We start from the raw sequence: 15,186 nt of genomic DNA on the forward strand, positions 1-15,186 counted from the left end.
CTGCTGAAACTATAACATATTGTGTTAATCTGCTATAACTATAACATATTGTGTTAATCTGCTGAAACTATAACATATTGTGTTATTCTGCTATAACTATAACATATTGTGTTATTCTGCTATAACTATAACATATTGTGTTATTCTGCTGAAACTATAACATATTGTGTTATTCTGCTGAAACTATAACATATTGTGTTAATCTGCTATAACTATAACATATTGTGTTAATCTGCTGAAACTATAACATATTGTGTTAATCTGCTGAAACTATAACATATTGTGTTAATCTGCTGAAACTATAACATATTGTGTTAATCTGCTGAAACTATAACATATTGTGTTAATCTGCTGAAACTATAACATATTGTGTTAATCTGCTGAAACTATAACATATTGTGTTAATCTGCTGAAACTATAACATATTGTGTTATTCTGCTGAAACTATAACATATTGTGTTATTCTGCTGAAACTATAACATATTGTGTTATTCTGCTGAAACTATAACATATTGTGTTATTCTGCTGAAACTATAACATATTGTGTTATTCTGCTGAAACTATAACATATTGTGTTATTCTGCTGAAACTATAACATATTGTGTTAATCTGCTGAAACTATAACATATTGTGTTATTCTGCTGAAACTATAACATATTGTGTTATTCTGCTGAAACTATAACATATTGTGTTATTCTGCTATAACTATAACATATTGTGTTATTCTGCTGAAACTATAACATATTGTGTTAATCTGCTGAAACTATAACATATTGTGTTATTCTGCTGAAACTATAACATATTGTGTTATTCTGCTGAAACTATAACATATTGTGTTAATCTGCTGAAACTATAACATATTGTGTTAATCTGCTGAAACTATAACATATTGTGTTAATCTGCTATAACTATAACATATTGTGTTAATCTGCTGAAACTATAACATATTGTGTTATTCTGCTATAACTATAACATATTGTGTTATTCTGCTATAACTATAACATATTGTGTTATTCTGCTGAAACTATAACATATTGTGTTATTCTGCTGAAACTATAACATATTGTGTTAATCTGCTATAACTATAACATATTGTGTTAATCTGCTGAAACTATAACATATTGTGTTAATCTGCTGAAACTATAACATATTGTGTTAATCTGCTGAAACTATAACATATTGTGTTAATCTGCTGAAACTATAACATATTGTGTTAATCTGCTGAAACTATAACATATTGTGTTAATCTGCTGAAACTATAACATATTGTGTTAATCTGCTGAAACTATAACATATTGTGTTATTCTGCTGAAACTATAACATATTGTGTTATTCTGCTGAAACTATAACATATTGTGTTATTCTGCTGAAACTATAACATATTGTGTTATTCTGCTGAAACTATAACATATTGTGTTATTCTGCTGAAACTATAACATATTGTGTTATTCTGCTGAAACTATAACATATTGTGTTAATCTGCTGAAACTATAACATATTGTGTTATTCTGCTGAAACTATAACATATTGTGTTATTCTGCTGAAACTATAACATATTGTGTTATTCTGCTATAACTATAACATATTGTGTTATTCTGCTGAAACTATAACATATTGTGTTATTCTGCTGAAACTATAACATATTGTGTTATTCTGCTATAACTATAACATATTGTGTTATTCTGCTGAAACTATAACATATTGTGTTATTCTGCTGAAACTATAACATATTGTGTTAATCTGCTGAAACTATAACATATTGTGTTATTCTGCTGAAACTATAACATATTGTGTTAATCTGCTGAAACTATAACATATTGTGTTATTCTGCTGAAACTATAACATATTGTGTTATTCTGCTGAAACTATAACATATTGTGTTATTCTGCTGAAACTATAACATATTGTGTTATTCTGCTGAAACTATAACATATTGTGTTATTCTGCTGAAACTATAACATATTGTGTTATTCTGCTGAAACTATAACATATTGTGTTAATCTGCTGAAACTATAACATATTGTGTTATTCTGCTGAAACTATAACATATTGTGTTAATCTGCTGAAACTATAACATATTGTGTTATTCTGCTGAAACTATAACATATTGTGTTAATCTGCTGAAACTATAACATATTGTGTTAATCTGCTATAACTATAACATATTGTGTTAATCTGCTGAAACTATAACATATTGTGTTAATCTGCTGAAACTATAACATATTGTGTTAATCTGCTGAAACTATAACATATTGTGTTATTCTGCTGAAACTATAACATATTGTGTTAATCTGCTGAAACTATAACATATTGTGTTAATCTGCTGAAACTATAACATATTGTGTTAATCTGCTGAAACTATAACATATTGTGTTATTCTGCTGAAACTATAACATATTGTGTTAATCTGCTGAAACTATAACATATTGTGTTATTCTGCTGAAACTATAACATATTGTGTTATTCTGCTGAAACTATAACATATTGTGTTATTCTGCTATAACTATAACATATTGTGTTATTCTGCTGAAACTATAACATATTGTGTTAATCTGCTGAAACTATAACATATTGTGTTATTCTGCTGAAACTATAACATATTGTGTTATTCTGCTGAAACTATAACATATTGTGTTAATCTGCTGAAACTATAACATATTGTGTTAATCTGCTGAAACTATAACATATTGTGTTAATCTGCTATAACTATAACATATTGTGTTAATCTGCTGAAACTATAACATATTGTGTTATTCTGCTATAACTATAACATATTGTGTTATTCTGCTATAACTATAACATATTGTGTTATTCTGCTGAAACTATAACATATTGTGTTATTCTGCTGAAACTATAACATATTGTGTTAATCTGCTATAACTATAACATATTGTGTTAATCTGCTGAAACTATAACATATTGTGTTAATCTGCTGAAACTATAACATATTGTGTTAATCTGCTGAAACTATAACATATTGTGTTAATCTGCTGAAACTATAACATATTGTGTTAATCTGCTGAAACTATAACATATTGTGTTAATCTGCTGAAACTATAACATATTGTGTTAATCTGCTGAAACTATAACATATTGTGTTAATCTGCTGAAACTATAACATATTGTGTTATTCTGCTGAAACTATAACATATTGTGTTATTCTGCTGAAACTATAACATATTGTGTTATTCTGCTGAAACTATAACATATTGTGTTATTCTGCTGAAACTATAACATATTGTGTTAATCTGCTGAAACTATAACATATTGTGTTATTCTGCTGAAACTATAACATATTGTGTTATTCTGCTGAAACTATAACATATTGTGTTATTCTGCTATAACTATAACATATTGTGTTATTCTGCTGAAACTATAACATATTGTGTTATTCTGCTGAAACTATAACATATTGTGTTATTCTGCTATAACTATAACATATTGTGTTATTCTGCTGAAACTATAACATATTGTGTTATTCTGCTGAAACTATAACATATTGTGTTATTCTGCTATAACTATAACAAATTGCTAGAAGATAAGACAATAACATCCACTCTTATTCCATAAAGGATCCACTATGTAGAGGTGTTGTTGGGTCCTTCCACCAATTCGGTAACTTTTAAGAAGGGTAACTTGGTAAAAGAATCAAGGTTGATTTCAAGTTTATTATTCTGTCATAAAGAGCACGTTCAACTTCATTCTCATCTCAATGAGGTTAAATAAGAAGAGGTTCCCGTAAAGTTCTAGTTATGGTTTTACATTGCCTTGTGAAAGTATTCACCCTCCTTGGCATTTTTCCTATTTTGTTGCCTTACAACCATGGAATTAAAATCGATTTTTAAGTGGTTTGTATCATTTGATTTACACAACATGCCTACCACTTTAAAGATGCAAAATCTTTTTTATTGTGAAACAAACAAGAAATAAGACGAAAAAACTGAAAACTTGAGCGTGCATAACTATTCACCCCCCCAAAGACAATACTTTGTAGAGCCACCTTTTGCAGCACTTACAGCTGCAAGTCTCTTGGGTTATGTCTCTATAAGCTTGGCACATCTAGCCACTGGGGGTTTTGCCCATTCTTCAAGATAAAACGTCTCCAGCTCATTCAAGTTGGATGGGTTCCGCTGGTGTACAACAATCTTTAAGTCATAACCCAGATTCTCAATTGGATTGAGGTCTGGGCTTTAACTAGGCCATTCCAAGACATCAAAACATTTCCCCTTAAACCACTCAAGTGTTGCTTTAGCAGTATGCTTAGGGTCATTGTCCTGCTGGAAGATGAACCTTCGTCCCAGTCTCAAATCTCTGTCACGATTGTTGTTAGAATAACTTGAACAAGGCACAGTGTGCGTAGAGTTCCACATGTTTTAATAAATGAAACTCACCAAAACAATACCGAACAAACGAAACATGAAGTAAAGGCAGTGTTCACAAGCACTACACAAAAACAAGATCCCACAGGGATAAGGCTGCCTAAATATGATCCCCAATCAGAGACAACGATAGACAGCTGCCTCTGATTGGGAATCATACCAGGCCAACATAGAAATAAAAAAACTAGACTACCCACCCTAGTCACACCCTGACCTAATCAAAATAGAGAATAATAGGATCTCTAAGGTCAGGGCGTGACAATCTCTAGAAGACTGAAACAGGTTTCCCTCCAGAATTCCCCTGTATTTAGCGCCCTCCATCATTCCCTCAATTCTGACCAGTCTCCCAGTCCCTGCCAATGGAAAACATCCCCACAGCATGCTGCTGCCACCACCATGCTTCACTGTGGGGATGGTGTTCTCGGGGTGATGAGAGATGTTGGGTTTGCGCCTTAATGGCCAAAACATATATGGTGCCATATTCTTTCCATTTTTTAATAATGGATTAAATGGTGCTTCGTGGGATGTTCAAAGTTTGATATTTTTAATAATGGATTTAATGGGGCTCCGTGGGATGTTCAAAGTTTGATATTTTTTAATAATGGATTTAATGGTGCTCCGTGAGATGTTCAAAGTTTGATATTTTTTTATAACCCAACACTGTTCTTCTCCGCAACTTTGTCCCTGACCTGTTTGGAAAGCTCCTTGGTCTTCATGGTGCCCTTGCTTGGTGATGCCCCTTGCTTAGTGGTGTTAAAGAATCTGGGTGTATATATACTGAGATCATGTGACAGATCATGTGACACTTAAATAAAGTCCACCTGTGTGCAATCTAACTAATGATGTGTCTTCTGAAGGTAATTTGTTGCAACAGATCTCATTTAGGGGCTTCATAGCAAAGGGTTTTGAACACATGCACACACCACCTTTCCGTTTTTTAGTAAAACAATTTGTATTATTTTAAGTTATTTTTTTTATTTCACTTCACCAATTTGGACTATTTTATGTATGTCCATTTGCACACAATGTATTCAGATGTTTCTATTGTGTTATTGACTGTACTTTTGTTTATTCTATGTGTAACTCTGTGTTGTTTATGTCACACTGCTTTGCTTTATCTTGGCCAGGTGGCAGTTGTAAATGAGAACTTGTAGTATACTCCATACATTAATACTGGCCTACCTGGTTAAATAAAGGTGAAAAAATGTCATGAAATGAAATACATGAAATCCAAATAAAAATCCAGTTAAATTACAGGTTGTAATGCAACAAAATAGGAAAAACACCAAGGGGGATGAATACTTTTACAAGGCATTGTAGATCATTCCATGTGTGTTATTTCATAGTTTTGTACAATGTACACATTTCTACAATGTAGAAAATAGTAACAAATAAAGTAAAACCCTGGAATGAGTAGGTGTGTCCAAACTTCTGGTACTGTAGCTGAATCTTTAATCACATTAAATAAATAATCATCTTCAGAACTTGGTCAAAGCAACAAAATAACTAGGCTTTTACAATGATGGTGAAACTTGAATACATTTTGGGATTAAGTTAAATCTTCCTAGAAGTGACACAGGGTTGACGGAGGGACATGTTAAAATGCAAAAACAAGTTCTACTTAAAATATCAAAGGGCACTCTTATCGTAGAATCACCCTTTTGTGTAAATGGTAGTGTTGTATTTACATGTGCAGGCTTTGTTACGAAGGTCTGAGTCCCTCCTACTGATAACTACTACAGTATTAATGTATGGAGTTGTATACACTGATAACTACTACAGTATTAATGTATGGAGTTGTATACTACTGATAACTACTACAGTATTAATGTATGGAGTTGTATACACTGATAACTACTACAGTATTAATGTATGGAGATGTATACTACTGATAACTACTACAGTAGTAATGTATGGAGTGGTATACTACTGATAACTACTACAGTATTAATGTATGGAGTTGTATACTACTGATACTTACTACAGTATTAATGTATGGAGTGGTATACTACTGATAACTACTACAGTATTAATGTATGGAGTTGTATACTACTGATAACTACTACAGTATTAATGTATGGAGTTGTATACACTGATAACTACTACAGTATTAATGTATGGAGTTGTATACTACTGATAACTACTACAGTATTAATGTATGGAGTTGTATACACTGATAACTACTACAGTATTAATGTATGGAGTTGTATACTACTGATAACTACTACAGTAGTAATGTATGGAGTGGTATACTACTGATAACTACTACAGTATTAATGTATGGAGTTGTATACTACTGATACTTACTACAGTATTAATGTATGGAGTGGTATACTACTGATAACTACTACAGTATTGATGTATGGAGTTGTATACTACTGATAACTACTACAGTATTAATGTATGCAGTTGTATACTACTGATAACTACTACAGTATTAATGTATGGAGTTGTATACTACTGATAACTACTACATTACTAATGTATGGAGTTGTATACTACTGATAACTACTACAGTATTAATGTATGGAGTTGTATACTACTGATAACTACTACAGTATTAATGTATGGAGTGGTATACTACTGATAACTACTACAGTATTAATGTATGCAGTGGAATACTACTGATAACTACTACAGTATTAATGTATGGAGTGGTATACTACTGATAACTACTACAGTATTAATGTATGCAGCGGAATACTACTGATAACTACTACAGTACTAATGTATGGAGTTGTATACTACTGATAACTACTACAGTATTAATGTATGGAGTTGTATACTACTGATAACTACTTCAGTATTAATGTATGGAGTTGTATACTACTGATAACTACTACAGTATTAATGTATGGATTGGTATACTACTGATAACTACTACAGTATTAATGTATGGAGATGTATACTACTGATAACTACTACAGTATTAATGTATGGAGATGTATACTACTGATAACTACTGCAGTATTAATGTATGCAGTGGAATACTAATGATAACTACTACAGTATTAATGTATGGAGTTGTATACTACTGATAACTACTACAGTATTAATGTATGGAGTGGTATACTACTGATAACTACTACAGTATTAATGTATGGAGTTGTATACTACTGATAACTACTACAGTATTAATGTATGGAGTTGTATACTACTGATAACTACTACAGTATTAATGTATGCAGCGGAATAGTACTGATAACTACTACAGTATTAATGTATGGAGTTGTATACTACTGATAACTACTACAGTATTAATGTATGGAGTTGTATACTACTGATAACTACTACAGTATTAATGTATGGAGTTGTATACTACTGATACCTACTACAGTATTAATGTATGGAGTTGTATACTACTGATTACTACTACAGTATTAATGTATGCGGTTGTATACTACTGATAACTACTACAGTATTAATGTATGGAGTGGTATACTACTGATAACTACTACAGTATTAATGTATGCGGTTGTATACTACTGATAACTACTACAGTATTAATGTATGGAGTTGTATACTACCAATATGTATGGAAAATAAATAATAATAATAACAATATTAATAATAATTATTACTATTATTATTAATATTATGTTTTTGTGCTTGCCTGTTAGCTAGCGGTTCTCAGCTGTTAGCAGCCAATGGCTAGCACTTTCTCAGCTGTTAGCAGCCAATGGCTAGCACTTTCTCAGCTGTTAGCAGCCAATGGCTAGCACTTTCTCAGCTGTTAGCAGCCAATGGCTAGCACTTTCTTACTGGCGACAAAAACTGATGATTGCCATCCTTTCTTCGAGTCATTACTGAATTATTTAATGTCACAAATCAAATATTAAACCTTGTAAACAATTAATGGTAATTCATGGTAATCTTGAAAACAATTCATTTAGAATCTGCATAGACGTTAAACAGCTGTTTATTTGCTGAAATATGTGCCGTTACACACTTCAATTAAAAGGAACAGGCAGATATTTGAGAAGTTTTACGGTATGCAGATCGTATGTAGCAGCATAGTATGTAATGAATGATGAGGCATAGTGAGGTGTAGTACATACGTGTACAGGCCATGTTGGGCGGGTCACTGTCTCTCCTATAGTATCCTTCCTCACAGGTACAACCTACGGAACCCTGGACTCTGGTGAAGCTGTGAGGAGGACATTTACTGCAGGCAGGGGTCTGCAGCACCGATCGGAAGAATCCCGCTCTGCAGACTGGAGACGGGAGAGAGATGAGGAGAGAGAGGAGAGGAGAAGGGGGTTAGACTGGACTCTAGTGAAGCTGATACGAGGACATTTAATGCAGTACAGACCAGAATAAACCTGCTTTACCCACTGTAGAGAGGAGAGAGAGGAGTAGGTGGTTAGATTTACCCTGCACACTGAAAATGAGAGATGTTTGAATTTGTCAGACGTTACTGACATTTTGTTCAGGTCAGTACTTTTAGTGAGCGATAACTTTTGTCAATGCAATCCGTGTATCTAGAATGTGGTTTCTAACTCAATGTGGTTTCTAACTAACTCAGACACATGTAGTTATTGGTGGTATAACTCAGGAACCAGTAGTTAATGGTGGTATAACAGACAGTAGTTATTGGTGGTATAACTCAGGAACCAGTAGTTATTGGTGGTATAACTCAGGAACCAGTAGTTATTGGTGGTATAACTCAGGAACCAGTACTTATTGGTGGTATAACTCAGGAACCAGTAGTTATTGGTGGTATAACTCAGGATCCAGTAGTTATTGGTGGTATAACTCAGGAACCAGTAGTTATTGGTGGTATAACTCAGGAACCAGTAGTTATTGGTGGTATAACTCAGGATCCAGTAGTTATTGGTGGTATAACTCAGGATCCAGTAGTTATTGGTGGTATAACTCAGGAACCAGTAGTTATTGGTGGTATAACTCAGGAACCAGTAGTTATTGGTGGTATAACTCAGGAACCAGTAGTTATTGGTGGTATAACAGACAGTAGTTATTGGTGGTATAATTCAGGAACCAGTAGTTATTGGTGGTATAACAGACAGTAGTTATTGGTGGTATAACTCAGGAACCAGTAGTTTTTAGTGGTATAACTCAAGGCTCCATAGTTACTGGAAGTATAACTCAGACACCAGAAGTTTTGTTAGTATAACTCAGACACCACCAATAGTTACCAACTTTCTCCAATACTGTCATGTTACAAGACCACAAATAGGATTGATAAATTACAAAGACATGTGACTGTCAGATAGATAGCACTGTGTGACTGTTAGATAGATAGCACTGTGTGACTGTCAGATAGATAGCACTGTGTGACTGTCAGATAGATAGCACTGTGTGACTGTCAGATAGATAGCACTGTGTGACTGTCAGATAGATAGCACTGTGTGACTGTCTAATAGCACTGTGTGACTGTCAGATAGATAGCACTGAGTGACTGTCAGATAGATAGCACTGTGTGACTGTCAGATAGATAGCACTGTGTGACTGTCTAATAGCACTGAGTGACTGTCAGATAGATAGCACTGTGTGACTGTCAGATAGGTAGCACTGTGTGAATGTCTAATAGCACTGTGTGACTGTCAGATATCTAGCACTGAGTGACTGTCAGATAGACAGCACTGAGTGACTGTCAGATAGATAGCACTGAGTGACTGTCAGATAGATAGCACTGAGTGACTGTCAGATAGACAGCACTGAGTGACTGTCAGATAGATAGCACTGTGTGACTGTTAGATAGATAGCACTGTGTGACTGTCAGATAGATAGCACTGTGTGACTGTTAGATAGATAGCACTGTGTGACTGTCAGATAGATAGCACTGTGTGACTGTTAGATAGATAGCACTGTGTGACTGTCAGATAGATAGCACTGTGTGACTGTTAGATAGATAGCACTGAGTGACTGTCAGATAGGTAGCACTGTGTGAATGTCTAATAGCACTGTGTGACTGCCAGATAGATAGCACTGAGTGACTGTCAGATACGTAGCACTGTGTGAATGTCTAATAGCACTGTGTGACTGTTAGATAGATAGCACTGAGTGACTGTCAGATAGGTAGCACTGTGTGAATGTCTAATAGCACTGAGTGACTGTTAGATAGATAGCACTGAGTGACTGTCAGATAGGTAGCACTGTGTGAATGTCTAATAGCACTGAGTGACTGTTAGATAGATAGCACTGAGTGACTGTCAGATAGGTAGCACTGTGTGAATGTCTAATAGCACTGAGTGACTGTTAGATAGATAGCACTGAGTGACTGTCAGATAGGTAGCACTGTGTGAATGTCTAATAGCACTGAGTGACTGTTAGATAGATAGCACTGAGTGACTGTCAGATAGGTAGCACTGTGTGAATGTCTAATAGCACTGAGTGACTGTTAGATAGATAGCACTGAGTGACTGTCAGATAGGTAGCACTGTGTGAATGTCTAATAGCACTGAGTGACTGTTAGATAGATAGCACTGAGTGACTGTCAGATAGATAGCACTGAGTGACTGTCAGATAGATAGTACTGTGTGACTGTTAGATAGATAGCACTGAGTGACTGTCAGATAGATAGCACTGAGTGACTGTCAGATAGACAGCACTGAGTGACTGTCAGATAGATAGCACTGTGTGACTGTTAGATAGATAGCACTGTGTGACTGTCAGATAGATAGCACTGTGTGACTGTTAGATAGATAGCACTGTGTGACTGTCAGATAGATAGCACTGTGTGACTGTTAGATAGATAGCACTGTGTGACTGTCAGATAGATAGCACTGTGTGACTGTTAGATAGATAGCACTGAGTGACTGTCAGATAGGTAGCACTGTGTGAATGTCTAATAGCACTGTGTGACTGCCAGATAGATAGCACTGAGTGACTGTCAGATAGGTAGCACTGTGTGAATGTCTAATAGCACTGTGTGACTGTTAGATAGATAGCACTGAGTGACTGTCAGATAGGTAGCACTGTGTGAATGTCTAATAGCACTGAGTGACTGTTAGATAGATAGCACTGAGTGACTGTCAGATAGGTAGCACTGTGTGAATGTCTAATAGCACTGAGTGACTGTTAGATAGATAGCACTGAGTGACTGTCAGATAGGTAGCACTGTGTGAATGTCTAATAGCACTGAGTGACTGTTAGATAGATAGCACTGAGTGACTGTCAGATAGGTAGCACTGTGTGAATGTCTAATAGCACTGAGTGACTGTTAGATAGATAGCACTGAGTGACTGTCAGATAGGTAGCACTGTGTGAATGTCTAATAGCACTGAGTGACTGTTAGATAGATAGCACTGAGTGACTGTCAGATAGGTAGCACTGTGTGAATGTCTAATAGCACTGAGTGACTGTCAGATATCTAGCACTGAGTGACTCTCAGATAGATAGCACTGAGTGACTCTCAGATAGATAGCACTGAGTGACTCTCAGATAGATAGCACTGAGTGACTGTCAGATAGATAGCACTGAGTGACTGTCAGATATCTAGCACTGAGTGACTGTCAGATAGATAGCACTGAGTGACTGTCAGATAGATAGCACTGAGTGACTGTCAGATAGATAGTACTGTGTGACTGTTAGATAGATAGCACTGAGTGACTGTCAGATAGATAGCACTGAGTGACTGTCAGATAGATAGCACTGTGTGACTGTTAGATAGATAGCACTGAGTGACTGTCAGATAGATAGCATTGAGTGACTGTCAGATAGATAGCACTGAGTGACTGTCAGATAGATAGCACTGAGTGACTGTCAGATAGATAGTACTGTGTGACTGTTAGATAGATAGCACTGAGTGACTGTCAGATAGATAGCACTGAGTGACTGTCAGATAGATAGCACTGTGTGACTGTTAGATAGATAGCACTGAGTGACTGTCAGATAGATAGCATTGAGTGACTGTCAGATAGATAGCACTGAGTGACTGTCAGATAGATAGCACTGAGTGACTGTCAGATAGATAGTACTGTGTGACTGTTAGATAGATAGCACTGAGTGACTGTCAGATAGATAGCACTGAGTGACTGTCAGATAGATAGCACTGAGTGACTGTCAGATAGATAGCACTGAGTGACTGTCAGATAGATAGTACTGTGTGACTGTTAGATAGATAGCACTGAGTGACTGTCAGATAGGTAGCACTGTGTGAATGTCTAATAGCACTGAGTGACTGTTAGATAGATAGCATTGAGTGACTGTCAGATAGATAGCACTGTGTGAATGTCTAATAGCACTGAGTGACTGTTAGATAGATAGCACTGAGTGACTGTCAGATAGATAGCACTGAGTGACTGTCAGATAGATAGCACTGAGTGACTGTCAGATAGATAGCACTGAGTGACTGTCAGATAGATAGATAGTTATGTAAATCTACTATTCCCAATAGGACAAAAGTTGATCTATTCTATTCTGTGTGAAAAATATTCCAAAAATGGTTTGCGGTAGCTCCTAAATTAACTCACCCACTAGCGTTAAAAGATAACCATTTAAGTAATGATGGTGACGCAACAGATCTCAACGTTAAGTTGAAAATGTTGATAAACTACTGGACTCTTTCTCCACATTATAAGCGCAGCTATGCGCACACAGCAGTAGGCTATGAGTGTGAATGTTCCTAAATGCAATTCATTAGCGGGAAAACGCCATTCTCAAGAGTGACCGCGAATGCAATTACGCATGTAATGCTTTTGTTCTACAGGTGAATTTATATGGTGAAAATTATCTTCCCCAAACCTGAAACTCACACGCTGCTCATGTCTGCCAGTTAGACTCTACACCCCTTGTTATGCAGATTAATGCGCTTCATTTTAAGAAGTTATTTGGCCACTTTAGTTGCGATACTAACCTTATTAAAACATATAGGACTATGGACTAGGATACATGAGGTGTGATACTAACCTTATAGGACTATGGACTAGACTACATGAGGTGTGATACTAACCTTATTAAAACATATAGGACTATGGACTAGACTGCATGAGGTGTGATACTAACCTTATTAAAACATATAGGACTATGGACCTGGATACATGAGGTGTGATACTAACCTTATTAAAACATATAGGACTATGGACTAGGATACATGAGGTGTGATACTAACCTTATTAAAACATATAGGACTATGGACTAGACTGCATGAGGTGTGATACTAACCTTATTAAAACATATAGGACTATGGACCTGGATACATGAGGTGTGATACTAACCTTATTAAAACATATAGGACTATGGACTAGGATACATGAGGTGTGATACTAACCTTATAGGACTATGGACTAGAACACATGAGGTGTGATACTAACCTTATAGGACTATGGGCTAGACTACATGAGGTGTAATAATAACCTTATAGGACTCTGGACTAGAATACATGAGGTGTGATACTAACCTTATTAAAACATATAGGACTATAGATTAGACTACATGAGGTGTGATACTAACCTTATTAAAACATATAGGACTATGGACTAGACTACATGAGGTGTGCGAAGATTTGAAAAAGTTGCCTTATTGCACATCATTCACAAGGGATAATACTCACAAGTAATTAATTAGTTCCTGCCAAGGCAGCTGCTACTCTTTCTGGGGTTTATTATGGATCCTCATTAGTTCCTGTCAAGGCAGCAGCTACTCTTCCTGGGGTTTATTATGGATCCCCGTTAGTTCCTACCGAGCCAGCAGCTACTCTTCCTGGGGTTTATTATGGATCCCCGTTAGTTCCTACCGAGCCAGCAGCTACTCTTCCTGGGGTTTATTATGGATCCCCGTTAGTTCCTACCGAGCCAGCAGCTACTCTTCCTGGGGTTTATTATGGATCCCCGTTAGTTCCTACCGAGCCAGCAGCTACTCTTCCTGGGGTTTATTATGGATCCCTGTTAGTTTCTGCCAAGGCAACAGCTACTCTTCCTGGGGTTTATTATGGATCCCCATTAGTTCCTGCCAAGGCAGCAGCTACTCTTCCTGGGGTTTATTATGGATCCTCATTAGTTCCTGCCACGGCAGCAGCTACTCTTCCTGGGGTTTATTATGGATCCCCATTAGTTCCTGCCAAGGCAGCAGCTACTCTTCCTGGGGTTTATTATGGATCCCCAATAGTTCCTGTCAAGGTAGCAGCTACTCTTCCTGGGGTTCATTATCGATCCCCATTGGTTCCTGCCAAGGCAGCAGCCTCTCTTCCTGGGGTTTATTATGGATCCCCATTAGTTCCTGCCAAGGCAGCAGCTACTCTTCCTGGGGTTTATTATGGATCCTCATTAGTTCCTGACAAGGCAGCAGCTACTCTTCCTGGGGTTTATTATGGATCCTCATTAGTTCCTGTCAAGGCAGCAGCTACTCTTCCTGGGGTTGATTTTATGGATCCCCGTTAGTTTCCGCCAAGGCAGCAGCTACTCTTCCTGGGGTTTATTATGGATCCCTGTTAGTTTCTGCCAAGGCAGCAGCTACTCTTCCTGGGGTTTATTATGGATCCCCATTAGTTCCTGTCAAGGTAGCAGCTACTCTTCCTGGGGTTCATTATCGATCCCCATTTGTTCCTGCCAAGGCAGCAGCCTCTCTTCCTGGGGTTTATTATTGATCCTCATTAGTTCCTGTCAAGGCAGCAGCTACTCTTCCTGGGGTTTATTATGGATCCCCGTTAGTTCGCACCAAGGCAGCAGCTACTCTTCCTGGGGTTTATTATGGATCCCCGTTAGTTTCCGCCAAGGCAACAGCTACTCTTCCTGGGGTTTATTATGGATCCCCATTAGTTCCTGCCAAGTCAGCAGCTACTCTTCCTGGGGTTTATTATGCATCCCCATTAGTTCCTTCCAAGGCAGCAGCTACTCTTCCAGGGGTT

At 36.6% G+C, this 15,186-nt stretch overlaps 1 protein-coding gene across 1 annotated transcript in view; it reads right to left on the bottom strand.

Annotated features, from left to right (window-relative positions):
* Positions 1–15,186, bottom strand: part of LOC110536759 (ephrin type-A receptor 5) — a 180,638-nt gene that overhangs the window by 97,451 nt on the left and 68,001 nt on the right. Inside the window, exon 4 of the mRNA XM_036936733.1 lies at positions 8,438–8,593. Coding sequence (XP_036792628.1) covers positions 8,438–8,593 — 156 coding nt within the window. The remainder of the gene's footprint in view (positions 1–8,437; positions 8,594–15,186) is intronic.

This window comes from Oncorhynchus mykiss, chromosome 12, assembly GCF_013265735.2.
Source record: "Oncorhynchus mykiss isolate Arlee chromosome 12, USDA_OmykA_1.1, whole genome shotgun sequence".
In the NCBI taxonomy this organism is placed as follows: Eukaryota; Metazoa; Chordata; class Actinopteri; order Salmoniformes; family Salmonidae; genus Oncorhynchus; species Oncorhynchus mykiss.